Here is a 27,151-nt window from a genome sequence, read left to right as displayed (position 1 = left end):
AGATGAATTTCACAGCTTGTGCTTCCCTCCTGCCTCAAGAGCTGTGCAGGGCACTTCACCTCAAGGTTTTACCTTTTCTGCAGATGTGAGACACCTCAGCCATCTCATGCTGAGCACAGATGAATCCTGCATGTCCTTGGTGTGTGCTTCTCCTGCCACCTGGATCAGGACCTGCCCTTCAGCCATGTCCCAAATAGGGACAGGAAGAAAAGCAAGGGGCTTCTGGAGTATGCAACTCCAATTCCCTTCAGCTCCAGTCAAAATTGTTCCACCAGTGGCTGCTGCCCAATTAAATGGACCCTGCAGTGTCTTCTTCACTACTAATAAGATGCTGCTGCAGGTGCCAAAGAGTTCCTATTGCACCTGCACCAAACCAACCTCACAGACAGAGGGAGGAAAGCAGAGCAAATGCCTTGCAGGGCTGGGCTGAGCTCCCTCGTGGCTGATTGGTCTGGGAGGCTGCTGAATGAATTTATTTTTAAAGACTGCCTCTGAACATTGTGCCTCAAGCAAACCCTGGCATCACCTCCAACTGAGAAGCTGTGTTCTGGGGAAAGGAGTATGGATCCTGCTGCCGGACAGGGTTCAGGGAATCAAACCCTCATCCTAAACCCTCCAGCTTTATGCAAACGTGCCCATCAGCCACATCCTCCTGGCCCTGTGCCCCACTCCCCAGCTCGCCCCATCACCTGCAAACGCTTGGCTTGACTCGAGTTTAACACACATGTAAGAAAGGCCAGAAGCACTTCCCTCACTAGAACTGTCCCGCTGCCAAGCAATTGCAGACGTTTCAGTGAGGCCAGAGCATCACACATCTCATCCCCGGGGAGCGACACGTCACCGTGCCCGGAAGGGAACCGCGAGTGTCAGGGCCACGCTCTGCCTGCCCTGCCGCGACACCCACCCGCATCTCCCGCGGGGTGCTCAGCGCTGTTCCTGCCCCACCCGGGACTCTGACCCCAAAGCAGAGTGCGGCTCCTGCCAAGCCATCCCACGCTGGCTGGCCGCTCCTGCCGGCGCCGAGCGTGCTGGCTCAGGCTTGCCTTTGCCGAGCAGGATTTAAATACCGCAGCGCGCTTCAGAACTCACCCCACCTCCGACAGAAACGGAAAGTAAGTGCTCTGTGCAGAGAAAGTTTTTCTCTTTCTTTTCCCCTCTCCGGCATTTCTGTTTTGGGTGGCATCCAGCTTGGCCTGGCATGGAAACCCCCGGCTGTTTCTGTGTGTGTGTGCAGAGTTGGGAAGGATGAAGGGAGAGGGACTGTGAAAAGATGGGGGGAGGAGGGGTGGAAAACACTCCGGGATTTCATCTCCTTTCCCCAGCTCCCCGCTGTCCTGTGAAAGCCGGAGCCAGCCAGCGGCACGGCACTGCCCGCCAAGCAGGATCTCAGCATCCAGGAATGGAGCGTGGGTGCGGCTGTGAGTGAGTGCCCACCCAGGAGCCTGCGAGCCCACGGCGGCGGATGCTGGGGGCTGGCAGGCTCGTTTCCAAGCGGGTTTTCCAGGGACAGCTGGAGCTGCCGGCAGGGTCAGGATGTGACATCACTGACCGGAGAAAAGCCCTCGGCCCCGGCTTCTCTAACGAAACCCCCGTGAGCGCTGGGGCGAGGCGGTTCTCCCTGCCGCTGTTGCTGCTGCGATCCCCAAACTGCCAGCAGTCCCGACAGAGAGCCCGGCTTGGACTTTGTATCTTTTAATTTTTTTTTCCTTTTCCTGAATAAGAGCACAACGTGCAGCGGAGGGATTTGAGACTGGAAGCCGCCGTGCCGGGGGATGAGGTGAGTCCTGGGAGGTAAAAAGGCAGCACCGCACTCCTGAGGATGCTCCTGGGGTGCTTTTAAGCACAGGATGGGCAAGACCGGGGTTGGCATTAGCCTAGGAAAGAGCAATTCTTCACCCAGACGGGCCATGGACGCCTACAGAAGGCTCTTCCCCTTCCTCCGGGGTGTCCCAGCTCGGCAGCCAGTGTGTAAATACTGGGGATCCCCTGTTTGGGAGATGCTGGGCAGGGGTCCGTGCGAATGACCGGCGGTGCGCAGGGAAAGGGGGTCCCTCGGGGGCAGGGGACAGGCAGGGGAAGGCAGCACACGCGTTTCCCGAACGGGACAGCCCCGCAGCGGCTTTGCCGGTGTCGGTGTCGGAGGGAGGGTGGAAGGTTGTGGGCGGGGGAACTGGGTGAGAGCAAGCGGCGGAGATGGGTTTTCCGCAGCTGGCTTATCTCCTCTCCGTCTTCTTCCTTGAGCTCGCAGGCCTGGAGCTCCCGGTGTTTGGAATTACGGCTCTGACAACGGAGTAATCACCCTTGGGACTGAACCAGAACTGTTGGACCCCACTGAGGCCGTTGGACACTTCTTTTCAGGGCTTGCAGCAAGTTACTGCTAGTAGCAGTAAGATCTCAGCTCCCAGGAATGAGGTACCCCCAAAAAGCCCCCAGCCCCACTGGGTAGCATGCTTAAAACGAATGGGCCATGCTGCCTCTAACCTGGAGAGATGCTGCTTTGCTTTTCTGCTTGGAGGTGTCTTGTGTGATCTGGGAAAAACTTTTTTTGGTGCCTTAGTGCCAGAGAGCTGCTGCTCTGTTGGTGGTGTGGCAGGGAGGCAGGGCAAGGAGCAGGACAGAGCAGGGGGACAGCAGGGGACATCTGTAGGGCGGGTGTAAGCAGCCTCGTTCCTGGAAGCCATCCAGGTCCGTTTCTCACGAGCTGGGGATTTCCAAGCACCATGTGAGTTGGGGGAAGCACCAGCACAGCTTCCCCCTGGCAGCTGTCCCCAGCTGGAGTGTGGGGGCTGAGTCCTGCTCTGCTCCAGGGATTTGGGCTCATGGATGCTCTCATGGGTCTCTGCAGCACCAGGGGAGTTTGCACAAGGAAGGTTTGGCAGCAGGGAGATACTGCTGAGAGCCCAGGGCTTCTCTGAAGCTCCCCCAGCCCATGTGCTGGGCCTTGATCCCCCTCCCGGCATCTTGCCTTGGCTCATTTCCTGGAATTTTCTATCGTTTAGGTTATATTTGGGAGCAGCAGCCAATAACCCCGTTCTCACGGACAGCCCAGCTGGGGCTTGGCTCCAGCAGGAAGCACAGAGGGAGTAGGGCCAGTGCCCCAGGACTCTGCTCCCCAGCACCCTCCTTCTGCAGCCCCCCTGCCTTAGATGATTACAAGGCTGGTAAGACTTATAAAAAGAGGGAATATGCTCCCTTCCCTGGAGCACCATTTGCCCACAGTCCCTCCTTGGGTCAGGGCTGCAGTGTCTGCAGTTCAGGGATGCCTGAGAGAAGTCTTTGGGACATGAGTTCCAAGGAACAGCCCTGGTTGCAGAGATGCTCTAGGACAGGCTGAAGGCCAAACTGCATCTGGACTTCTTTGGGCTTGAAGGGAAGCTCAGAGACAGGGCTGCTGACTCCTCAGCCAGGCAGTGAGGCTTCCTAGAGCAGTGAAGCCAGCTGGGGCCTGCAGGTTTCTGGGCAGACTGTCCATCTGGAGGCTGTCTGTCTGTCTCAGGGCTCTGGCACATGGTGGCTGAGCTGATGCTGTCCTTCTCCATCTGGGATGGGGCTAGGTGGGACTTTGACATTGCCTATGGTGGGGAGAAGGGAATCCCCTAAAGCAGAGAAGCAGTAGATATCTGGGTGCCCCAAAAGCAAGATCCCCTGGGGAAGCCCGAGGGGGATGTGCAGAGCTGGTGGTAATTAACCTACACTTTGCTCTGAGGTGCCTGGAGCTGGACAGGTCTGTGCTCTGCCTCCTTGGCCTCTTCCCAAAGCAGTGGGAGCTGGAGTCTCCCTGCAGGCTGCCACAGTGCTGGACCCCTCATTGTGCTCCCCAGTGGCGGCACTGCCCACGAGGGTTGGAGTGTGCTGCTAACCCAGCAGTTTCCAGGCAGATGCTTCTGCCAGGGTGTCGCTGTCTCGGGATGGATCCAGGGAGGATGCACTTGGCACTGGAGCATGGGAGGTGCTGGTGTCAGAGCTTTCCTCTCTCCTTACCCTTCACGGTTGTGAGTGCTTCCCAGAGACACTTGCAAAGCACTTTTTCCCCTGAAGCCTTTGTTGTTGCAGCCCTTAAAGGGAGCCTGAGGAGGGAGATAGTTTTGAAATTGGGGACCCTGAGGCAGGGAGCAGCACTGTGACCATCCTGGAGTCTGGCAGTGCATCTCTCTGATCCTTCCTGCTGGTTTTCTGACTAAAGCTTATTTAGGCTCAAAACCAGAGGTTTTCTTTGGCGACCTTGCCCCCATGCCTGCAGGACTGTGAGGAGGAAGCCACACTCCCACAGCTCTGCCTGCTCTTCCTTTTTGTTTTGTCATTTCTAAACAGATCCTTCGGAGTTGTTTTTAATTTACCACAAAGCCTTCACCTTGTTGTGTTCCTCTGTGGTTTTCAAATGATAAGAAAGAAAGAAAGAAAGTAAGAAAGAAAGCAAGCTAGTTTAGATAAAAAACAAAACCAACCCTCAAACCTGAAATTAGCGCCTAAGTCTGACCCTGAACTTGCATCCCTCCCATCCAGTTAATTTCCTTTCATCTCTGGACTTGCCAGCAATCTAGGACATCAGTTTTTCACATGTCTGTGCCTGCTACCTCCCCAACAATGGTTCTGCCTTGTCCTTGCACAGCTGAACCCTGTGCTTTTTTGGTTCTTGCTAAACCCCACTGAGTTTTGCTTCTGCTGCTGCTTTTAAAACCAGCAGGACTGAAGCCAGCAGCAAAAACAGGGGTAGGACTGAAGCCCAGCAGCCTTCATGGACAGGGATGCGATTTGTGGTCACTCAGCTGGGTTTGTAGCCAAGCTCCTCAAAGCCAAGGCTATTTTGGGAGCGTGGATGGGGGGTGAGCACTAAGGACACCACAGCGTGGATGTCCCATGGGAAATGCCAGTCTCTCTCCTCCCAGAAACTTCACTCATCCTCTTCCAACCATTCTCTGTGGGGACACAGGGTGACAGCAGGGCAAGTCTCCAGCTCCACCTGCTTCACTCCTTGTCTACTCCAAGCGCAGGACAAGGTTTGATTTGGGGGTTTGCAGATACTTCAGAAAGGGGATTTGTGGACGCCTGGAGTGCCAGCAGCACCCTGTGATGGGAACTGTGGCGTGGGGAAGAGAGTTTGCAGCCTTTGCCAAGGTTCCTCTTGGAAAGCTTTGATTTTGCACGTGGGAACTGAAGACAGGGAGCTGCAGGCTGCTGCCATGGCGCTGGCCCAGACCCTGCCGCGCCGGCCAGGGCGGGACCTGTAGGATCATGTTGTAGGAAGTTGCTGCCTGAGCTTGCTGGATAACACTTTGCCCCTAGGATTTCCCAAAACAGGCAGGGTGAGCAAAGATTAGCACTTGGACGGGTGTCCTGCCCCACCCCAAGCCCCAGTGGACCACAGCATGATTTCTAGGAACACGACAGCCCTGAACATCAGACTCAGCTGAACTTTGCACCATAAACCTTGGAAGATTTCCCATTTTCCATCTCTTTACGTGGATCTGCCCCAAATACTTGGTCAATGATGGAAGAGCACCGGTCGGGCCGGATGCATAAAGGTGGAAACTTGGAAAATCTGATTTTGCATTGGCTGAGGACCTTTTCTATCAGTTAGACTCAGGATGTGTCTGTGTCCATTCACAAAGGATTTTGCTTTTCTTCCCAGATAACAGGTGGGTGCTGAGTCTCGGCCTGAGGGGAATCTGAGGCATTGGTGACCTTGCAAAGCCTGTTTGCTCCAAGCTGGTGCATCCCATCTCAGTGTCCCATCTGCAAGGGCCAGAGCTGGGATCTCATCTCCCGGTCCTGGCCACCACTGCTCCCATATTTCCCTCTACATCGATCTCTCTGGGCAGTGAAAGCTCTGAAGTGGGGTAGAGAACAAATGTGTTCTTTGGCTCAGTGCCTCTCTCTGCTTCTTCAGGTCATAAATCCCAGGGTGTATTTTTGGCTTTGTGCTAAATGTAATTTCTGGAGAACATTTTTCTCCAGTAAAGATTAACAAGGTTGTTTTAATGACTTGGTGATTTGGTAGTGGTGATGGTGAGGATCCTGAAAAGAAAACTGCTGCCTGGGGAGCAGAGAGGCTGTGGTGCCATGCTGGCATCCTGCGGGCTCAGGGACAGGTCAGCTCCAAGCACTTGGGCAGCAATGGGTTTTACTCTCCATTCCCACTTGAACAGATGAATGGTAGAAAAACACCTGGCAGATGTTTAGCAATCTTGTTGCTCTGAATTTCTTTGAACTGGTGTTTTATTCAGATGATGCTGAACCACGAAGCACATTCCCACCTGCCTGATGAGTGAGAGCAGCTTGCAGGGTAACACAGGAATCCAGCTGTGGATGATGCAGGGATGCAGTTGTAGATGAGTTACAGGTCTGGCTTCAGCAGATGAAATGTTTATTTCCCAGTGGCTCAATATTTGCAGAGGACTTACAGTGTGGGCACTAAAATAGAACTGATTTCACTGCTGTCAGCCCCTGCAAGTGACATGTTTGATGGGATGTCATCTGCCAGGGTGGCTGCTCATCACTATGGAACAGCCCAGTCTCTGCATGGAGGAGTCTGCAAACAGCAACAGCTCCTGAAGCAGAGCAGATGGAGCCAAGGCCAGCAGAAATGGTGACACAGAGAAATGTTTGTTGGCATGACTTCCCTAGCTGAAACTCCAGGGAACCTGCCTGCAGGGCCAGGCACTGCTCAGCCCCATCATTCCCACTTTGCACTACGGGCAAAGCCTGCTGAGTGCCTCATCCTGAGGGTATCCCAGCACTTCCTTCATTACCAAATTAGGAACCCTGTTGCAGTGGTTATATATAAATATATATGTATGTATGCATACATGCTTTTGAAAGCGTTATGTGTTAGCAAACTCCCCAAAGCGTTATGTGTTAGCAAACTCCCCAGAAGGCTTTTTTTAGAGGTGTTATCAACAGGATGTGCTTGAATATGTGGAATCCAGGAAGTCCTGGATAAGGGCTTTTATTTAGAACTTCACTGTGCCCAGAGCCCCCTGGCCTCCCATGGGATCCATAGGGATTGCTGTAGCACAGGCCATTCCTGAGGGACAGATGGGAGTCATGACATCATGCTGGCTGCATTTTGGAGAGATTGTGCTCTTTTCTGAAGTGGGAAACAAGCTCCTTCTCATGGTTGGAGCCAGTAGCTTGGAGCAGGGAAGAAAAAGCATCCAAGAAACAGCCCCCAGTCATTGCCCAAAAATAAATGAGGGTGACAGCGATGTGGCCCTTAAAATCCCACCCAGTCAAATGAGATGGGGAAGGTCTGCAGATACCCTGGTGTTGAAGTCATACTGCATAACGTTGTGTGGTGGCTGTGACCCCCTCTGGGGGGCAGAAAGCACCTAAAAACACACAGAGTTTTGTATTTGGGTACAGCAGAACGTGGTGGGGTTCACACTGTTCTGTGAGCTGTAAGAGTGGCAAAGCTCTGACTCCAGCTTGTGGGAAAGGCTGTGGTTGGGCACTAATGGCATTCATGCTGGGCTTCTCACCCACGTCAGGGTGTGCATCCATGAGAGGGTTTTACACATGCTGGCTGCAGTGCAGAAATCCCTGCCAGGCAGATCCTGCAGGCATTGAGATGATCACTAGGTGCTGCTCCCTCCCAGTGATAACCCTCACCCTTAAGGGTGAGCCTTAAGGGGGAGCAGAGGGTATCACTTGAGAGATGTTTAGCTGATCACAAAATAGAACCTGCCTCGGGCTCAGGATTGAGTTTAGAAAACAGCATTTAAATAGCAAGCTTGTGGTTAAAGTTATCTTTTTAATGATCAATGTTCATCCAAGGTTTGTACCATTCCCTCCTGCTTGTGACTTTGGGTCAGTCACTTCCCTTTTCCGTAAATATTTTCCTTCCTTTTTCTTAACTGCTTCTCCATCTCTTCCCATCAGAGGGAGGCTGTTGGAAGACTTTCTCTTCCCTAAGCCTCAGCGAGGCGTTTAGCACAAGGAGGCTTTGGTCTCACATTAATACCACGGGTGATTAATACAGGTAACAAACCCCCAAATTCCAGCCTGTCCAGGACAGCCTTGGGCAGATGGGATTTCCACTGGATTTCAGGGAGGAAAAGGAAAATACAACCCTCATCTGTGCTGCTACTCTTGTGCAGGAAGGGGTGAGCTCAGCACTTTGCTGAGCCCTGGAGTCACCCGGAGCATCAGCTGCGCCACCCGAGGGCTGCCGCGTGCATTGTGTGCATGCCGGGAGAGCCGGCGGCATCCTGGCAGCGTTGTTCTGCTGTGCTGGGCTGCGTTTCCCTCCTTCGGATGTGGGTTTTGTTCTTTTGGACAAACACACCAGGCAGAACAACAAAAATAATCCCCCCTCTTCCCATTGATCCTGGCGCTGGGGCTGTGTGAACCAGCAGCCAGCTGCGGTCGCAGCGCCGTCCCCGGGGCCTCGCTTGCCAGCCGCTGCTGCAGGGTTGGGGGTTGTTTGTACTGACAAGTTCCTGGGAAAGAGATGCTTCCCCTTTGCCAGGAGAGGAAAAGGCCACCAGAGTGGGACTGCCCGAACTGGTGAGCTCTGCTGATATCACGGCTCTCACTTTATTGCAGCACTTGTTGGTAAAAGCCTAGAAGGAAGAAGTTGGCTGGAGCCTGGTGAGCTCCTGGGGTGCTCAGGAGGGAGAAAGGGCTCTGTCTGCCATCAAGTCTTGCATGGGGCACATGTGGCAGGGCTTACCCTGTCCAGTGCCAGGAGCTGCTGTATGAGATGGCAGCAGCTGCTCCAGGTCACCCTGGTGGGTGTGAAGGGACCAGAAGCTCACTCCAAATCTGTGTCCCCACATGCTGTCAGAGCAGTGGGGTCAGCCCTGCAAACCCCTGCAAGTATGTCCATGCATGCAGCTGTCTTCATGTGTGACTGAAATGTGTCCTTCTCCTCCCAGAAACCTCCATCCCTGAAGACCCCAGCCCTGGATTCCATGTTGCTCTGAGTCTCTGCCCTCACCCTGGCTGGCCCTGCCCACAATGGCCCTGTGTCTCAAGCAAGTCTTCAACAAAGACAAAACGTTCCGTCCCCGGAAGAAGTTTGAGCCGGGCACGCAGCGCTTTGAGCTGTACAAGAAAGCCCAGGCCTCCCTCAAGTCCGGGCTGGACCTGAAGGCAGTGGTGCAGCTGCCTCCTGGTGAGAGCATCAACGACTGGATTGCCGTGCATGTGGTGGACTTCTTCAACCGCATCAACCTCATCTACGGCACCATGTCGGAGTACTGCACTGAGAGGAGCTGCCCCATCATGTCTGGCGGGCTCAAGTACGAGTACAGGTGGCAGGATGACAGCAAGTACAAGAAGCCCACCAAGCTGTCGGCCCCACAGTACATGTGCATGCTGATGGACTGGATTGAGATGCTCATTAACAATGAGGATGTCTTCCCCACCAGGATAGGTGAGTGGGCTCTGGTTCCCTGCAGGAAAGCTGGGCTTGTAGCTGTTGCAGGTTCCCAAGCTGGTATTGATGAACTTTGTGATTCAAAGTATTGTGGTATTTCCCTTTCCAGGTGTTTCTGTGTCTGTCCCACACCCTTTTGCTCCAAACTGAGTTTGGGATTTCTCATCCTACTACTAGGGGATGAGGAACACAATGTTCTCCTTTTCGGTGCTTGACCTTATTCTGTGTTTGTGAAAAATGAAGGCTGCTAGGTCATTAGCTTCCTTGCCTTTCCTCAAGAGGCTGAGCTGCAGAGCTGATTAGAGGTGGTCATCACATCCCTGCTTTTCTTTCAACTAATCAACTCAGTTTCTTTCTGGTTTTCTAAGAAAGGTTTTCCACGTAGGTTCATGGTCCCAAGATCCAACCCTTGCTGCTTCGCTCCTCAGCCCCTTTCCATCTCAGCCCTGATTAGACCTCACATTTTGCCAGGTAGCTGAGGCACTGCTTGAGCAGAGATGTCCCTAGGATGTGGCCTTGCCACTGCCAAGGCCCAGGGTGTATGATACACGTCCTAAAAAGAGCTGCCTGGAGCAGCTGCCAAAGGTAGCACAGCTTTCCAACTAACCCCTCTGCTGCTGACCTGCAATGCTCAGCAGTTGCCAAGGCTGATATTATCTGCTACTTAGCTGCTTTTTGTCATGTGGGGAGATGAGTTCAAGGGTTGGAGCTGGTGGGGCTTCCAGAGTGTCAGGTCATGCCTTGGAGAGGTTGTTTTTCAGACGGAACATGAAACTACTTGAGTGTAAAAAAAAAGATTTAAGGAGCTTGGGGCTGGAAAGGCATAGCTTTGCAAGTCTGCTTGACCTTTTTTGTTTGCCAAGCAGACAGAGCTTTATGAAATCAGTGCAGCTTATGGTCAAGATTTTCATTAATGTGCTGGGAAACATTGAGGAAAATGGTCTGTGTGGGATTACTGGCATTACTCACTGTTGTAGCCCTGTTTGGCTGTCCTGTACATGTAGCTGGGTGTCTTTTTAAGGAAAGTCTCTGGCCCTGGGAGCCTGAGAGGGGTCGTGAGTCTCTGCAAGCAAGAGGGCAGGCAGTGCCTGCAGCCTGATTGTGCCAAACTCTTTTGGCTTTGGGATGGGATGACTCCTCCAGACCCCTGATCTGATCTGGCTGCTCTGGCTTCGCCTGGAGTGAGGGTGGGACAAGTCCCTGAAACCCAGACCAGCAGGCACTCGCTGCTTTTTCCCCTCTGGTGGTCTGGGGCAGGCAGGGTAGCACAGTGCCAGCTGCTCCTGCTGGAGGACAGGCAGGATGATGCCTTTGGGGTGCGTGGGAGGGGCAGTCCCTGGGACTCACCAGGGCATTCACTGTGCTGTGCAGGCGTCTTTCCCTCGTGAGCGCAGTGGTGTCCATGCCCTCCCGTGAACGGAGGAGGCTGGAGGTGTGGCTGGCTGACAGTCAGTGCAGGATACCCTGGGCCAGCAGTCCCAGCCCTGCTGGGGACAGCAAAGTCCCTGGTCATTCTGGCTGCTCAGACTTGCTGCTGCTGAGGGGTGAGACAGCAGCCACAGGGAGCAGGGTAGGTGTTCCTCTTCCCGAGATGGCTTGTCCCCAAGGAGAAGATCTGCATGCCATTAAAAGCATGGATATACTCTGCTTTCCCTCCAGCCAGAAAGGAGTGTCCTGATCCAATTTCATGCCTTTCAGTAAGGATTTGGGATGTGATGCTGCTTGACATTGCTCTGGGAAGTAAAGGTGTACAGGGAGTATTAACACCTCGAAAAGCAGCCAGCCATGGGAGGGACATTGCAGCATCCTCTGCTCTCCCACATCTCTCTCTCTGAGGTACAAAAGCCAAATACAGTCATGGTCCTGGTGGTTTTCACTTAATTTCTGGCACTTCTCCCTCTGAGTTGTAGCACATCCTGATGTGGGGAGGGATGGCTGGTTTCCATTTCTCCTTTCATTTCAGTTTGGGGGCAGTTCTGGGTGAGATCCAGGATGACTGTAGGTGAACATGGATCAAACCCATTTTCTTCTCTTCCAAGGCTGTTCCTGGGGTCCCTTTTCCTAGCCCTTTTGTTGTGGGGATCCTCGTGTCCCCTGAATGACTTCAGGCCCTGTGTCAGCATGTCTTGGTGGTTTTGGCCTCACACAAGTGAAAGGGAACTCAGGCTGAGGTGGCTGACTCTAAAACACAGGAAAGGCTGTTGAGGGAGGCAGGGGGAGGAGGGAGCTGGTGGCACTTTGTCATCAGTGTGTCCCCAATTATCTGCCTTTCACTGGCCTGCCTTGCTCACTGGTAATTGCTTGGCAGCTCTGGCATTTCAGAAGATGGGGTGTTTGGCTGAAGGGAAATGCACTGGATGACAGAGGAGGCTGGCCAGGATGGGGGGCTCAGGGACAGTGGCCAGGGTGACCAAACGGAGGTGCTTAACCTCTCTCCTAAAGAGTAAGCCCTTGGGAAAAGACCCAGGACAAGGGGAATAAGGCACTGAGAGGACACAGAGGAGATGTGAGCTGTTTTAAGGAGAGGAAAGGAGCTTGATGAGGTGATGAGGGGAAATTACAAATGTCATGCTTTGGAGTTGTGGTGAGACTCTTGGATGTTAGCAGCAGAGATGAGATTTAGCTTGAAGGTTTGTTTCACTCCTGCTTGTGCTGGAGAGGTTCCTGGGCACAGCTGCCCACTGTCTCAGCGGGTGTTTAATGAGCTGTGTGCATCTCAGCTTTCCCTCCTGGCCCCTCTTTGCCATGTGCAGTAAAGCTGTCCCAGCACAAAGATTTCCCTGGCTAAGGCCACCTGACCGCAGACAAAACAGACTTTTTTAATTTTAAATTTTTTTTTAGAAGCAGCAAGTGTTCCCCAAACTCACAAACATTGCTGGAGGCTAACCTCAGCATCCTCCTGCATCCAAGAACTACACAGCCTGAAGCAGCTCATGATTGCTGGTAGGCTCCTGACAATTGAGAGGTATCTCATGGGTCAGAGGGGGGAAATCTTTCACCCCAGAGTGAGAGGCTTGGCTAGAAATGAGCAGAGATGGTTCACTGACTTGTGGGTTCACAGGGTCCTTAGGGATCACAGGGGAGACCTTGGCTGGGATAAATGGTCACTGCTGCAGCGACCAGACCAGAGCTGGCCTGATTTGCACATTAAAGCATCTGCTCCTCCAGCACAAGTCAGAGGTGGGAGGGGAGCAGAGTGACAAACACCTTTAGTTTAGCCAAGTTGTGTGATACAGAGCTCTTGCCATCTCTGCCAGAGGGACAGCTGGCACCCAGCATGGCAGGAAGGGAGCCTGACACCAGCAGACAGTTTGTGACCTGGCAGAGTTAACCAGCAGGACTGCAGCCTTCAGATGGCACCAGCAGAAAATCCCTATGGTGGAGATCATTAGCAGGTCTGGGGGGGCTGCCAAGCCCCCTGCATTCCACAGCAAGGGTTGGGAGAGATTCTGTGCCTTCCCCATGCCCAGGGAAATCTACCTGCAGGGCTCCATCCCACTGTCTAATCCTTTCTCTGGAGTGGGAACCTGTTTGTCAGCAGGTTAAGATGAGACAAATCCCTGCATGGCATGAGCTCTGCCAACCTGGTGGCTATAAATCTACAGAAGCAGCAGCTTTCCCAGACAACCCATATCATTTGGTGTGCTCTAGTGCTTTGTTTCCACTCTTCCAACCAATACAGCTGTCCTGAAAAATACATTTAAATGGAGAGTAAACATTTTCCCCAATGCAGGGAGAAGAATAAATGATTCTACAGGTGTACTTTCACCAGCTGGTAAAACTATATCAGTAGATTTATTCAGTGAGTGGACATCCATGAACAAATTACCACCTGGAAAATATCCTCTCCTCCCAGTAATCATTGTGCCCCGGGGTGCCTGGTCTCAGGGAGCTGCTGCTGGGCAGTGCTGTGCTGAGGAGGAAGGATGGCTGGGTGGGGTCTCCAGGCTCCATGGCTGTGTCTGCACTGGTCAGCCCAGCATCAGGCTGGTTGCACGAGGCCCGGTGTGCTCCATCAGCACCATGTGGCTGCTGAAGCCTCGCTGCTGTTGGATGAGTGCAGACACAGGGTTTGGAGCAGCCCCAGTGCCACAAGCACCCCGCGCTCTCCGCCAGATTTGCCTGTGGCTCTACAGAGCACCAGCCATGGGAGGTTTTATAACAGTTCTTGGAAAGCTTTTCAAAACTCAAGCCTGTCATTCAAGCATAGTCCCAGAACAATTATAAAAACCAGAGAAAACCTGGTGTGAAATTATCTGATACTTTCTTGCCATAACAACAGGAGAAAAATGTTCAGAATTCAGCTAAGTATTGGTGTTCTCTCAGCTGGCTCTTTTTTTTTACATAATTTGTTGAGTTTTTTTTCCCCTGCTTTTTTTCTTCCAAAATTAATACCACACCAGCTTGCAGCTGCCATCATGCCATTAGTTTTAAACAGGGCTTTAAACACTTATTTTTAGGAAAAATGAATCACTGAACACCACGGTGGCCAAAATGAAATTGAGAAATAACAACAACAATTCATCATGAAGTTCACTGAATTACTGCATTTGCAGAGGAAAAAAAAATACAATTGCCAAGAAGCAAAATAGCTTCCCAGTACTGATTCATTGTGAAAAAATTAAATTGGCTGGTGCACATGTGTTGGGGATAGGAGATGGCAGGAAAGATCCAGGACCCTTTGGCAGTCCCTTACCCTAAGCACAGGCACTTTGTAACCTCTCATTTTCATTTCCTTTTACACATGCTTTCCTTATGTTTTGAAAAAATCAGCACAGAGTGGGGAAAACAGATTCCTTGGAGCTTTAAATCATATCTTGGGATTTTCAAGCAAAACGTCCAAGACAAACTAAAGGTGCCAATTCATTTCAGGGCTGTGAGTCACTCTGCTTGGAGTGAAATTGTACCTGCTGTACTTACAGCTTTTGCCTTGGCTTGGAGCAGAAATTCTTCCTAATATCTAAACCAAACATCATGCAAGAGCAGTCAAAGGGCGGCTGCCGCCTGCCAGACAGTGGGCTGCTGCTGCTTGCTCCAAGGTTGCTGGTTGGTGAGCACCAGGCAACTAAATGTAAAGGTAATTTCAGTGCTTTTAAATCAGCCCAGGTGGGTTTTGCGATGTTCTGCCGTCCCCCTGAGGCAGTTAGACCACCGTCAGAGGGATGAGCTATGATGGTGTTTTTTGGTCTCTGCAGGTGCTCAGGGCTGGGGAGGGAGAAGCAAACCCAAGCAGTGTCACCCTGTTGGGGTGATTTGTCCAACCTGGAGGTCCATCCTGGCTTTCTCCTGGCCTGCTGTATTTCTGCTAAGAGGACATCTCAGCCATGCAGGGCCTGTCCCACCAGACTCATCCCTCTGTCTCATCCATCTGCTACTGTCCCTGGTTTGTGCCACGATGTGCCACCTTCGAGATGGAGCAAGTCCCCTGACCAAGAGCCACCAGTGCCCCACTCCTAAGTGGGAGCCCTGGGGGGAGCAGCTGCCCCCCTCCATGCGTGGGGAAGGGGCCCCATCACTCTGCAGTCACTGTTGCAGTGACCCCTTCCAGGAGCCAGAACAGCCCTGGAGGGAACGGCAGTGAGCTCAGTGTGAGGCTGAGCACTAGAACAGGCAGGAGGGGCTCGTGTGGCCACAGATCCCTGTGCCATGGCTGTCCCCTGGCCGGGACGTGCTGGCTGCAGTGTGTGCCTGGCTGCAGGGAGGAGGCACAGCCTGCCCTGCTGTGTCCCCTCCGTGCTGGGGAGGATGTCACATGTGCTGTCTGCTGGACATCCGCTGCAGCAGCGCTGACCCAGGGCAAGCCGCGTTTATGCCGGATCCTTCTGCTGCTCTCGGATGCAGCCTTTACTGCAGAGCCTCTTCTTTCAGCTCAGGGCAAGGGGATGGGGTGTTTCTCCAGCTCCCCACCATCCTGGCCAGCGCCTGCTGGGGCTGCTGTGAGTTTCTTTCCAAGTCACTGGAGATCAGCAGTGAGGCACCACTGCTGGCAGAGGCAATCTGCATGGCAGATATCCACCCTGCTTCCTTCCCGAGGGGAAGTGCTTTGATCAGCTGGCACGGAGCCCTGTGCCAGATGCAGGGTCCAGTCAAGCATCTTTGGCTCGTATCAAGGGTCCTGGCACAGGAGACAGACGTGGCTGCAGCGCGGGGACAGGAAGCAGGACCCTGCTGTGCCTCCCTGGGCAGGTGTGCAAGCGAGGGTGTTGTGGGGAGAAAGAGTCAGAGCCGGACCCCAACCATCCCAAAGGACCATAGTGAGGGGGATGTCCTGGCATGCGACCTGTAGAAATCCATTAGTGACAGGCAGCCACCGCTACAGCGGTGCCTGGAGGGGACGGCCGCACACTGACACCTGGTGATGGACACAAAGAAGGGCAGCTCAGCCTCTGCTCCGGGGAGCTTCCGATGCTCCTGGTTCATGTGAAACAGTGGTTGAGTAGTCCAGAAGTGAGCTTGGAGGTCCTGACAGCCTGATGGTATCCTTCCATACATCATTAGGTTTAGGAGTTCAATTATAGTTGCTGATGACCGTGAGATTTTAACTAGCTAACCTTTAAAGATTCTTTGTAATTCAAACTATTCTTTGATTTTGTGATTTAAGCTAAATCTCTGTTCTCTGATACAAAAGCTGCTTCTGGAGAACCTAGAATGTAGCTGAAGGTGCCTCTTCTCTAAGTCTCTCAGCTGCTAGCTTGTCCATGAGGACTTGCTGGTGACAGATGTATGAGACAAGACAATTCCTGGCTAACCTCAGGACAAAAGCTGTGGAAAGCCATTTGTCACCATCTGCCATGTCTGGAGGTGGCCCATCTGACAGCAGGATCTGCACCATAGGTGCTGTCAGCCCTGGGAGCCTGTTTGATCTGCTGTTCACTCTGAGCTTATTTCCTTCTCAGCTCAGGACTGGGTTGTGGGTTGCTGCTTTCCTTCACTATCACTCTGCAGTCTGGCAATAAATTCCCAGTGATGGTCAGCTTGGATTCCTCCCTCACTGCCTGCTTTGACTGGGGAGGCAGTTGGTGACTTGGACAGGTGACAGACTGAAGGCAGCAAATTCCTTCCTGCCTGCTCCTGGGCACTTGCTGAGATCTCAGCTGCCTCTGGTCCCAGGGAGATGACAGACTGCCCAGGACAGTGTGTCCAGTTCCCCAGTCACTGCCCAGAAATGTGCATTCACCGGCAATTATTTGCTGTGATCAGCTTTATTAAAAAAAAAGAAGTTTCTTAACCAGTTCTTTGAAGCTGGTCTGCAGGGGCCACCCCAGCATGTCTGAGTCCCCAGCTGGGTGATTCCAGCTTTTATTTGCTCAGCAAATCCTCACTCAGGGCAGAAAGCTCAAATGGAGCCACTGATAAAGCACTGTGTCCCTCCAGCCTGCAGGGGAACCTGGAGAGCTCTCTGATCCCTGCCTGTGTCAGACTAGCAGGCAAGGAGAGCTCTGTAGCCAAGGGTGCTGGGCAGAAGTGGATCTGCAGTCACATCTCTGAGGTGTTGGCATAGGGACAGCCTGGTTGTACTTTGCCAGATATGAACACTTTTCCTGAAAAGTCCTAATGGGATCTACCAGAGCTGGTGGTGAAACAGGTCATGCTGAGGTCCCTGCTGCAGGAGCAACCCTGGGGCTGCAGTGTGCTCGTGGTTATGCAGAGCAGTGGCCACAAATCAGTCTCAAACCACCTCTGTGTGATGCTGAGCCAAGATCTGTGTCCTGCTCCAAGAGGTGGCTGGGACATCCAGATGTGGCACGAGCACGGACGCTTCAGCCCTGCCCTCTGCTCCAGCACTGTGCATGCAGGAAAGGGAGACTGTGACTCTGCTTTAGACCAAAAATTATATTCTTTTATGAGTTCCAACCCCAACATCTGCCCAACCCTGGTGACTGAAAACAGGCTCCACACATGATGTGGGAAGGACAGAACCTTTGTGTTTGCCACCCACAGAGGAGAGGGGCTCGGCACTGCTGCTGGGAAACAAACCTGCCAGGAGCCTTTGGGGAAAAAAAAAACAACAGAAAAAACCAGCTTTAATTGCCTAGCAAGGCTGGTGAGCAAGATTCAAAGATAAAATTACCATTTTTAATTTTTTAGCTAAGATATTTGCTGATGCTTTCCTGTGCACAAAATGTGTGAGCTGGCTATGGTTGAGCAGAGTTTGTTTGGAAGGATTTTCAAGAGGTTATGTGCTGCATTAATAAGAAGCTGAGGGAGGAGGCTGGTATAACCGTGGGAAGGGAGGTTTTTATTTTGTTCTTTGTGTATTTGCATTGAATTGCTCTGGGGAGAGGAAGAAGCCTCAGGAAAACAAATATCAGTTGTTTCATTCTCCTCCTCACAAAAAAAAAAACCCAAACAACAAAACAACAACCCAAAAAGTTTAGTGTTTCAAAGCCATGTTTCCTTTAGGGATTTACCCCAAGGTTGCTGGCACTGATGGTATCACACCCTGAGATTTTCACTGTGATAGCAGTGTATTTTGAAAAGGATGGAAATATCCCACACTGTGCCCTTGTGTGGGACAAAGCTGAAAGTATTGAGCCAGATGTGGTGGGTCCCATCCTATGAGGATATCTCAGAATTATACAGGCACAATGAAATTAAAACCCAAACATCATTAAGATGGACTGTTTTCTTCTTGATTTAATGAAACACTTTATTGAAATAAGGATCAGGAAAAAGGTAGAAACCCCACCCATTTCTGCTGATGCATCAGAAGTGATGTCTGAGGGTGTGAGGAGGAAGGAAAACAGTACAAGGCATGCTTTTGGGCTCTGAGGAAGGTATCTTTTCTGGTGGCAGATGGTTTGGCTTTGTTCATGGACCTGGGTAAATACAATTTGACTTACATCATGCCTGTGCAGGCTTGTAGGGGAAAGGCAGGGAGAAGGGGCAGAAGGATCTTCTGCCAGATTGCTGTGGATTGAGCCAGATGTGGAGAGTTGCACCCTCCTCAAAAAAAAACCCACTTTTTTTCTCTCCTATGGCAACTCTCCACATCCTGAGGCCATGTGCATGTGAAGTTGCTAGTTGGGCAATGAGGGAATATGTGGGAAGAGCTCAATGGCACACTGCCCCAGTGTCACTCCTGGCATTAGCCAAGGGTCTCCTTCCTTGTCATCTATGACTGCCTGTCAAGCATGACAGAGACTTTAAATGCTAACTGGTTTCTTTTAAAAAAATGTTCATATGGCTTCCAATTTGCTTCTGCTTTGCAGGTGTTCCCTTCCCCAAGCAGTTCCAGCAAGTTTGCACCAAGATCCTCACCCGCCTCTTCCGTGTCTTCGTCCATGTCTACATCCACCACTTTGACAGCATCATCAACATGGGTGCTGAGGCTCACGTCAACACCTGCTACAAGCACTTCTACTATTTCATCAGGGAGTTCAGCCTCATTGACCACAGGGAGCTGGAGCCTTTGGTAAGGATGGCCCTGGCATGGGGAGGTGGAGGGTGAGGGGTGTGGGCTGGACACAGCACTGGTAGGTTCAGTTTGGGGCTGGACTCCAAGCAGTGCTGACCCTCTCTGGACTCTTGGCCACCCTACCTCAGACACGCAGTCATGTTTTCTGTCCCGGGACCATCAGCCTTGGTGCTCTGAGAGAGAAATTCCCAGCAGCACCAAGGAAACCATTGATCCTTTCTTAACCTTTGCCTCTGTTGTCATGTCTGCGAATTGAACTTCAGTACCCTTAGGACCACCACAGAGTAGTGTCCCCATAGTGATTGGTATCTCTAATGCAATTTGCACATCAAACTGTTTCCAGCCAGTTGTGCCCAAGTGGCTTTCAGGAGTCAGATTTGAGCCAAAGTCTCTTCTCCACAGTTTTTCTTTTAGCATTCCCTGCTTGAGATTCTAGTGTGAATTACACTGAAGCTGCAGTGAAGGCAAGCCTTGATAGGACACACAGCTTCACACAACAGCTGTCAAGGCCATGGTGGAGAGGCCTCACTGGATCTCCCAGTGTCCCTACAGCTTCCCTTGGGAAGCAATTAGCCAGGCAGAAGGTGAGAGCCCTTGACAACAGCAGGATTTGTGGGAAGCAGAGGCCAAGAGCCCAGGGCTCATGAAGCAGAAAATGCACATAGTTGATTTTGTTAGAGAAGTTTGTCACAGACAAGGTTGAGTGTAGTCTGACCTAGGAAGGACATGTTGCAGGAAAGAATTAATAGGAAACCCAGTAGACTGCATGCTGTGATAAGGGCTGGGTTGCAGAAAAGGCCATATCCAGGAGCAGAGAGTCAGGGAAGACCAAGAGGATATAATCCAAGAAAGAGCTGAGAAGAGTCCCAGCTGCCTGCTTAAGATCTGAAGGTGGGGGAGATACCCCTGTCCCTAAGTGCTAAGCCCTTTGCTCCTCTGCTTTCATTTGTTTCAGTCTGCCTATCTGCTCTAATTATGATTTAGGGGGATGGAGAAGTGATGATCTAGTTAGGGGAGACTTGAATGACAACAGTATCGACTTTAATTATTTTGTAGAATTCAGTTGTAACATATATTATCACAATGGCCCTCAGCTCCATAAAATGGCAGCTCAGCATCAGCCTGTCCTCTGTTACTGCTCCTCATGACAAACCTCTTCAGCATTGCTATACAGTCCATAGAGGTGTCATCCCCTTGGACTGCTGCTTGCTAATGTAAGTAATTAACACCTAGCAGCCAAAGCAGAGGCTGACTTTGCTAAATAGGCTTTCAATGCCAGTGACTCACATGCAACATGAGATGACTGATGGGTCTCCATAAATCTCAGGTGAACAGATTCTTTCCCTGTGATGCAACCACTGCCAAACTACAAGGAAATGAGACACATTTGCCCCTGTCTCATTGCCTGCCATCCAAGCCTCAAGCAGAACCAACCACAGGGTTGAGAGCAAGGATCAGGGAGGAGGAAGGGCCTCCTTCCCTCAGGCACTGAGCTGCTTTAGGTGTGTATGAGAGTGTCCTGCAACCAGGCTGCCTCATCAGTCCAGACAGCTGTCCTAAACTTGCAGTTAGTTAGTCCCCATGAATCCCATGACAGACTTCCAAGTTTTCCCCTGGCTGAATCTCTCTTTGCTGCTTCAACTTCCCTTTTGTCAAGCTTCTGTGGGATGTGATTTCTTAGCTGCAAATCTTGGGAACTGAGAATGAGATCCTATGCACGGCAGAACTAGCAAAAGGCAGTGATTCACTCTCTCAGTAAATCAGGGAAGATGGGGCCAGAGAGAAGCCATGCACTTGCTTCCTTGATGAGGGCAGCTCGTGGTTCTGGGCTGCAGCACTGGCAGGGCTCCACTGGTTATGCTCTAAAGCAGAGCTGTGGGGATTTCCTGGGTGTGAGGAAAGCCTTGGATATTTGGGGCTGGTCTGAGGAGCTCACTGGTGACTTATCAGCCCACTGGTCACTGCAGTCCCCCCTGTTCATGGCTGCTTTTGTGTCTGGTGTTGTGCTAGTGGAGTGGGTGCAATGCTGTTGCAAGAGGATGTGCACAGGCCTCTCAACCTCTTCTTTTCCTTTCAAGATGTTTGCAAACATTTCCTGTTTGCAATGTGATTTTGTGGCAGAGCACCAACTTTTCATTTAATGGCCAGGTTCTGCACTCAAGTGATTTTGTATGTTACTCCTACAGGAAAACCCTCTCTTTGCCACTGTCCCTGATGTACTTGAAAAACAAAGTTCTCAGCACTGAAAATCAGAGTTTGCTGCTTCTGTCTCCCTTGGTTATATAACTAAAGGACCTTCTTAGGGTTACTCAAGGGTCATCATCCTTTCCTAGTTCCTCTTTTTTCATAGTTGCATTCTTCCTTCTCCATAGACCAGTCCTCCTTCCAATCTATTTTTAATGTGCAAACCTTCCTGTGGGGTGCACGAGGGGACCTGGGCACACAGATTCACAAGCCACGAACCCAGTGAACCAGAATCACACTTTCCTCACTTCAGGATTTACAAGATGCTAGTTGAGCTTTTCAAGGCAAGGACAAATACCATCTTCCACCAGCTGAAAGCTGGACATCTTCCCAATGTGGCTGGCACGATGCCATTCTGGCTAAAGAGAAGTCTGTTTCCTGTGGCCCTGTTATTAGCACTCATTTGCATTGCAGTGTGACTGTGGGATCCCTTGCTGAAACCACAGGTCCTCTGAGTGAGCTGTGGTCAGCTCCTGGAGTGACAGCAGGGACCTGCCCCGTTTCCCATCTCCTAAGGCTGCAAAGAGGGCTCTGAGAGTGTCATCATCTTGTCTGGCTGCTCTGCAGCTGAGCCGGGAGCAGGACCTTGATCTTTCAATATCTCAGCCAAAGCTCTTTCCTTGGACTGCTCTCAAGGCTAGGGCACAACCAAAATAACCTTGTGCCACACAGACAGGGGAGAGTGCCAGCATGGAGCTGCTGAGGCAGCTGAGTTCCCAGGAGGGCTGTCATGGGAAACAGAAGAAGGCTCCCCAGGACTCCCACGGTTGTTTCCCTGGGTTGGTTTTGGATGCCTCCCAAACTGCCTGACACGTCACACTACTCCAGCCTGTCTTTTGCACTTAACTGTTTCTTTCTTTTCTCTTCCCCTTCAATGCAGAAAGAAATGACAGAACGAATTTGCCACTGAAGTCTTCTGGCAGACCAACTCAGCTGGCTCACTCATAGTCTGGTGGGACAAGACACCCTGTGGTGGGAGACCTCTTCCCTAGGACTTGCTCTGGGCATTCCAGCTCCCTGACCTATGAACACTGCAGAAGTGCCTCTTCAGGCCAGGGCTGAATCCTAAGTTTTCCAAGAACCTCTGGACAGATTTTTCTTCTTTTAATAGATCCCAATGTCTGTTGTATGGTTCCTGTTTTAGAAAGCTACTGACTTACTGGAGAATGAGGCAAGTTGGTTTACTTTTGCACACTCTAAGACTCAATCTGACATCAAATTTTCAGTGACTTTCCCTCTTATTTTGTCCTCAGCTTCATTGATCTCCAGATATTTCATTATCAATTCCTGCCCTGCGAGCAGGTGTGACCTTGGCTACCAGGTGTTACCTTTCCCACAGGCAGTGGGTTTGTGGAAACACCTGAGATCAGCCCTGCAGAGCTGGTGGCATTTCATCCCACTGCCTTCACACGGTTAGTTGTTGATGTGCTGTTTTTAATCATGAGCTGTGAATGTCTTCTTCTGCCTTAATTCATGCTTTACCAAAGGGACCATTTTTCCCTTCAAGGGATTTTTCACATTTGAAAGAAGGGACTTGATGATGTTCTAAGATGCATCCAGTACTGCTTGGACTAATGGCAAGTGACCCCATGAGGAGGCGAACTAAGTCATTATTCAGTGTGATCAGCACACACTAACTGAGAAAGTCTCAAAAACTGGTGAAAAGAGACTCTTGCCAGAAAACAACATTTTCAACACATCAGCATTTCCTGAGGTGTTGGCTCAAGGTGGGCAAATGCTGGTTGTAGAAACTGCTGGTTTACCATAACCCAACCTTACAGCAGGTGAAGGACTCGTAAGAGATATCTCATAAGAGATAGACTCATAAGAGAACTACTCTGTTCTCAAGGTCCCCTTCCAACCCAATATTCTGTGATTCTTAAACCTTTTTGACCATCTGCAAGCATACTAATGCTTCCTGGTCTGTGCCATTACTCCCCTGAAAGGTATCATGTCTCAAAATTTCCTCCCCTTCTGCTTGCAGTGTCTGATAATTAGTGTTGTGTTCCCTGTGCCATTTTAATTTTGACAAAAATATTTCTATTTTTCCTTTTTTATTGTTTTGGGGGAGTGAAAATCAATTTGTCTGAGCCACAGAATTGTTATGTTTGTGTTTTCTGTTCTTTTTCTGGGAAAGTTTTCTATATCTGACACAGATAATATTTATAGTCTGGGGTTTGCCCACTTTTGGGGTAGGGAGGGGATGTGGCTAGAAAATGTAAATGTTTTGGCCAACATTAAAGTGCACAAGTGAATTTTTAGTGCTCAAAGCACTTATTTTGTTGCGAAAATATTTTTTTAATCTTGTGTACCAGATTTATATTTTTACATAGTAATAAAACGGAACAAAATGGACCCAAAACCACTTGATGCATCATTCCAATATTCTCTGTGTAAAATAATCAAAGTCCAAACATATTTGTTCTGTTACTAATTAAAGAAACATTAATAAGCCTGCTGTACTTCATTCTTCTCTGGTCCATCTGTATTAAACAGGCCTAATGAACAAGGATAACTTGCCCAGTGGTTTTCCCCTGAGAGCTGCAGCACTGATGGATCTCAATTCCATGCTGAGACCTTGGCTTGCATCTCAGAGAGTGGCTTAACCGAGGCCAGTGCTGCTGGCCAGCATCCTCCCCCTGCAGGTTTTGCACCAGAATTCCCCTGAAGGCATTTTCCCAGCCATCCATGGTGGTGAACTTCACTCACTATTCTTTTCAAAGCTATGTAGGTCCTGGAATCCATGTTCCTGCCTCTTCACATAAATCAGAACTGCAGGCACAAACTGTGTGGCACAAGTCGACAAGAGCTCTGTCATGAAGCTTCTGCTTTCCTGAGGAGTGAAGCCTGGCTGGACTCAATGCACAGCACCCTCTGGGAGCTGGGAAGGTTGGGAATTATGGAGAAACTGTTTCAACAGCTAGGTCTAAGGCATGAACTGATAGCAGCCTACAGCTACTTCCAGCTGAGGTACAAGGATGACAAAGTCCAGCTCTTCTCAGCAGTGGAATATTGTGAGACAGAGACCAAGAGCAACAATTTGCAGCTTGGGAGGTTCAAAGTAGACAGTGGAAAACAAAACCCAAGGGAATGGTGCAGTCAGCAAACAGGTACCCAGAGAGAAAGTGTTAACCTTCCTTGGTTAGACAAGACTTGGTGTAAATAATTTCCATAAATAAATGAAGCACAGAAGCCTGCTTTTATTTCTCTCTTCATAGTCCTGAGGCAATGAGTTCCACCAAGTAATTTATTCACTATGAATTGCAAAAGGGAAGTATGCTTCAAACCCATGCCTGAGGAGTTCAACCTCGCTGCTTTGGGACCTGTTTATCTCCTCCACACCATAGAGCTCCTATAGATTCCTGGGGAACAGAAAACACTATTTTTGAAAGATCAACTCACAGCCTCATCTCAAGCACTAATTTACAAAGAATTTCAAAGGTCTAGTTGTGGTTTTTTTTTTCCATTTCTCTCCCTTTTTAATCTGGTTTACCCAAGGAAATAAAGCTCACGATTATGCTGTGACAACTGTCCTCAATAACTCTGGAAGCAGTTTAGAAAGGAGACAGGGAGATCATTCACTACCAGAAAGATCTTTTTGTTTCTCCTCAAAACACCGAACTATTCCCCAGGTCCTCATCCGTCTGAATGCCTCCCAGCCTGGAGACTTTAAGGTCTGAGATATTTATGAAGCAGAAAGTGCTAAGTATCAGAGTCAAACTGCTCCTTTCATGAGTCTCAAGTGTGCCTGTGAAGCTCCAACATCCCCAGAGCCTCAACAAACATCCCTGAGCAATTTGAAAGCAGACAGGAATCCTGGGATACATTAAATATGCACATACCACTTGTCAGCCCCAGCTCCTCAAATGACTCATCTGCTCAGCTGCCTGCCAGGTGCTTGGACTCATCCGTCCCTGTGCAGAATTCCTGGATTCCTCTGATGAAGGGCAGATGTGCTACTGCCAGGACTTTGGTTTTCGTCTCTGCAGCCAACATTTCCTTTGGAACTGATCAAAAGGATCAAAAGTCTGTGGTGCTGGTCACCGGGTCAGGTAGAGGCTGGCATGGGACAGACTGTGCTAGACAATATCTGCAGACATTGAGGAATTTAGGAATAGCTTTGGATGGGAGAAAAAGGGCTTTGTGGAACATAATGGCTGCTGTCCCAGTTGCCACAGGGATGTGGCATGGAGAGGGCTTGGGCTCAGCCAGTGAAGCAAACTGCCTTTGGCCAGGCATAGGCAGGGATCAAGGCTGACCTCACCTGGCAGGACATGGTGGGGTGGTGGAGGGTTTGCTGGTCTGAGTGGTAGCTCCTGAGTTTAAACCCATCCACGCTAAGGCTGGACAGTCCTGGATAGATGCTCAAAATAGCATGATATGATCTGGGCTGAGATATTCCTCTCCTGGTAAAAGTTTGTGAAATGTAGGAGAAGTCTGGGGAAGAGCAAAAAAAGAGACAATTAGAATCTGTTGTTTCCAAGGGTTCAAAGTGTGTCCATGCTGGAAGATGGCCATGAATCCACTCAGGATCAGAAAGGGATGAGATGAGTTAATAACACTAGGTAAGGTTTATTCCACTTACTACACTGCTAATTCCTTGCTCACTCTTTTGGAACTGAGATAACATGACTCAAAAGACTTTCACAACTAGCTACAAGAGTGCTTTTCTTGAATGTGTGCTACTTTTACTTTCTGGGGAGTGATGGCTTTGCTAACACAGCCTGGTTGGCCAGGTTCCCTCATGCAGGTCAGGGAAGGACAAACGACTCATAAATGTCAGGAAAACCCTGAAGCAAGAGTGCAGCGTTTAAGTTCCTGTTGTGAAGAGACCCTGAAATGTCATGTCTGCACGGAGAACAGAGCACCATGAGGTCTTTCACACAAGAGAATTTCTTGCTGTAGAGGTGGCTGTGAGGAAAACAAAAGCGTGGACTGTCTGCAAATTTCTTGAAGGTTTCAGTGGAGCACAATCCATTCATCTCCAATGAGACACCTTCTGTTTATCCATTGGGGATTCCAGGTGATGTCATCTGCTACTGACACCCCCAGGGCAGGACTCACTGCCTGTGTACTCACTCAGTGCTGGCCACACTTTGGCTGCCCCATCATCTCCGGTCTCTCCCAACGTCTGAGCACACCCAACCTTACACCCATCCAAGCTGGCTCACCAGTGGGGCCAGCCACAGCTTCCTTGGCAGCAGCTGGATCACTGGGATAGCACTGTTCAGGCAATACCCACTGGATACTGAGCGAGTACAGCAGCTCCACAACTGCTGCTTTTAAATGGATTTGGCACTTGTTCTCCCAGATCATGTGTTTTACAGAAAACCCGAAGAAATTTTGGGACTTTGTAGGAATCCTGGATTGTAGGGCTTTTCTTACAGAACAGCTGGGTCCAAGTGCTGTCTGCTGGTCACAGGTTACCTCATATTTAGCAAGTGGTGGCATGCATTTAACAATCTGCTGCCAGGAACAATAATCATGAGGAGAGAGGATCCATATTTTCAGGATTCTTCAACTTTTACGACTCTGCAGCCTGTGCTAGAAGGAGAAGCTTCACTGCTATTTGGGTAATCCTCCAGCAGCAATCTGCTGGGTATTACGGCTCTCTGATGCAGAAATAAATACATAAATAGATGAGGAACATGAGACAAAACTGGGATTCTGCATTTGAAAATGTCACCACTCAGAGGGAAAATCATCTTCCCACTTCTGTTTCCAGCAGTGACAACAATCTTCTCCCCAAGACACCCTTTTTGTGCTATGACTTACAAATTCATTAAAACTCACAGACACTTTTATATTACACTATCTTGTAACAAGCCCATAGCAATAGGAGGATTAAAGAAGCTCCTTCTCCTGCAGAAGCACAAAAAAGACAACTCTGAAGGCTTCCCTCTTCGGTGCTGATCACTTGTACAGCAGCATCTCTCCCATCTGAGGAACCCACCTGGGCAGGATGAAGTTATCAACCCTCCCTTATCAAATGGACTTTCTGGACTGTTGGTCATCCCTGGCCCCAAGACTTCTATCTATGTACAAATACTGCCTAAACCTCAGGACAGCTCAGAGAGGTGTGGCATGTACAGTGTCACGGGATAAAACTG

The 27,151-nt window shown here is 50.4% G+C and overlaps 1 protein-coding gene across 3 annotated transcripts; it reads left to right on the top strand.

The window, feature by feature from the left end:
• Positions 1-768: 768 nt before the first annotated feature.
• MOB3C (MOB kinase activator 3C) lies at positions 769-22,626 on the top strand. Of its 3 annotated transcripts, none has more exons than XM_031058710.1 (6): positions 769-1,112; positions 1,722-1,777; positions 2,242-2,412; positions 8,877-9,376; positions 18,592-18,794; positions 21,922-22,626. In XM_031058710.1, exons 4-6 carry the CDS (start codon positions 8,959-8,961, stop codon positions 21,949-21,951), a joined length of 651 nt encoding a protein of 216 aa, XP_030914570.1. In that variant the 5' UTR covers positions 769-1,112; positions 1,722-1,777; positions 2,242-2,412; positions 8,877-8,958; the 3' UTR covers positions 21,952-22,626. The 3 variants fall into 3 exon arrangements, with proteins under 3 accessions (XP_030914570.1, XP_030914569.1, XP_005423201.1); XM_031058709.1 differs by having other exon boundaries at positions 1,087-1,112; positions 1,323-1,777; positions 2,249-2,412; XM_005423144.3 differs by having other exon boundaries at positions 1,087-1,112; positions 1,323-1,777.
• Positions 22,627-27,151: the final 4,525 nt, after the last annotated feature.

The sequence above is a fragment of the Geospiza fortis genome, unplaced genomic scaffold (genome assembly GCF_000277835.1).
Source record: "Geospiza fortis unplaced genomic scaffold, GeoFor_1.0 scaffold333, whole genome shotgun sequence".
In the NCBI taxonomy this organism is placed as follows: Eukaryota; Metazoa; Chordata; class Aves; order Passeriformes; family Thraupidae; genus Geospiza; species Geospiza fortis.
The sequence above is the reverse complement of the archived record's forward strand: the minus strand, read 5'-3'. Positions and strand labels throughout refer to the sequence as shown.

What these genes read in the sequence shown, in the direction of transcription:
- MOB3C (XM_031058710.1), top strand. Translation starts at nt 8,959, where the DNA reads ATGGCCCTGTGTCTCAAGCAAGTCTTCAACAAAGACAAAACGTTCCGT. An exon ending in TGTCTTCCCCACCAGGATAG is followed by an intron (nt 9,377 to 18,591) that starts GTGAGTGGGCTC and finishes TCTGCTTTGCAG; the next exon opens with GTGTTCCCTTCCCCAAGCAG. An exon ending in ACAGGGAGCTGGAGCCTTTG is followed by an intron (nt 18,795 to 21,921) that starts GTAAGGATGGCC and finishes CCTTCAATGCAG; the next exon opens with AAAGAAATGACAGAACGAAT.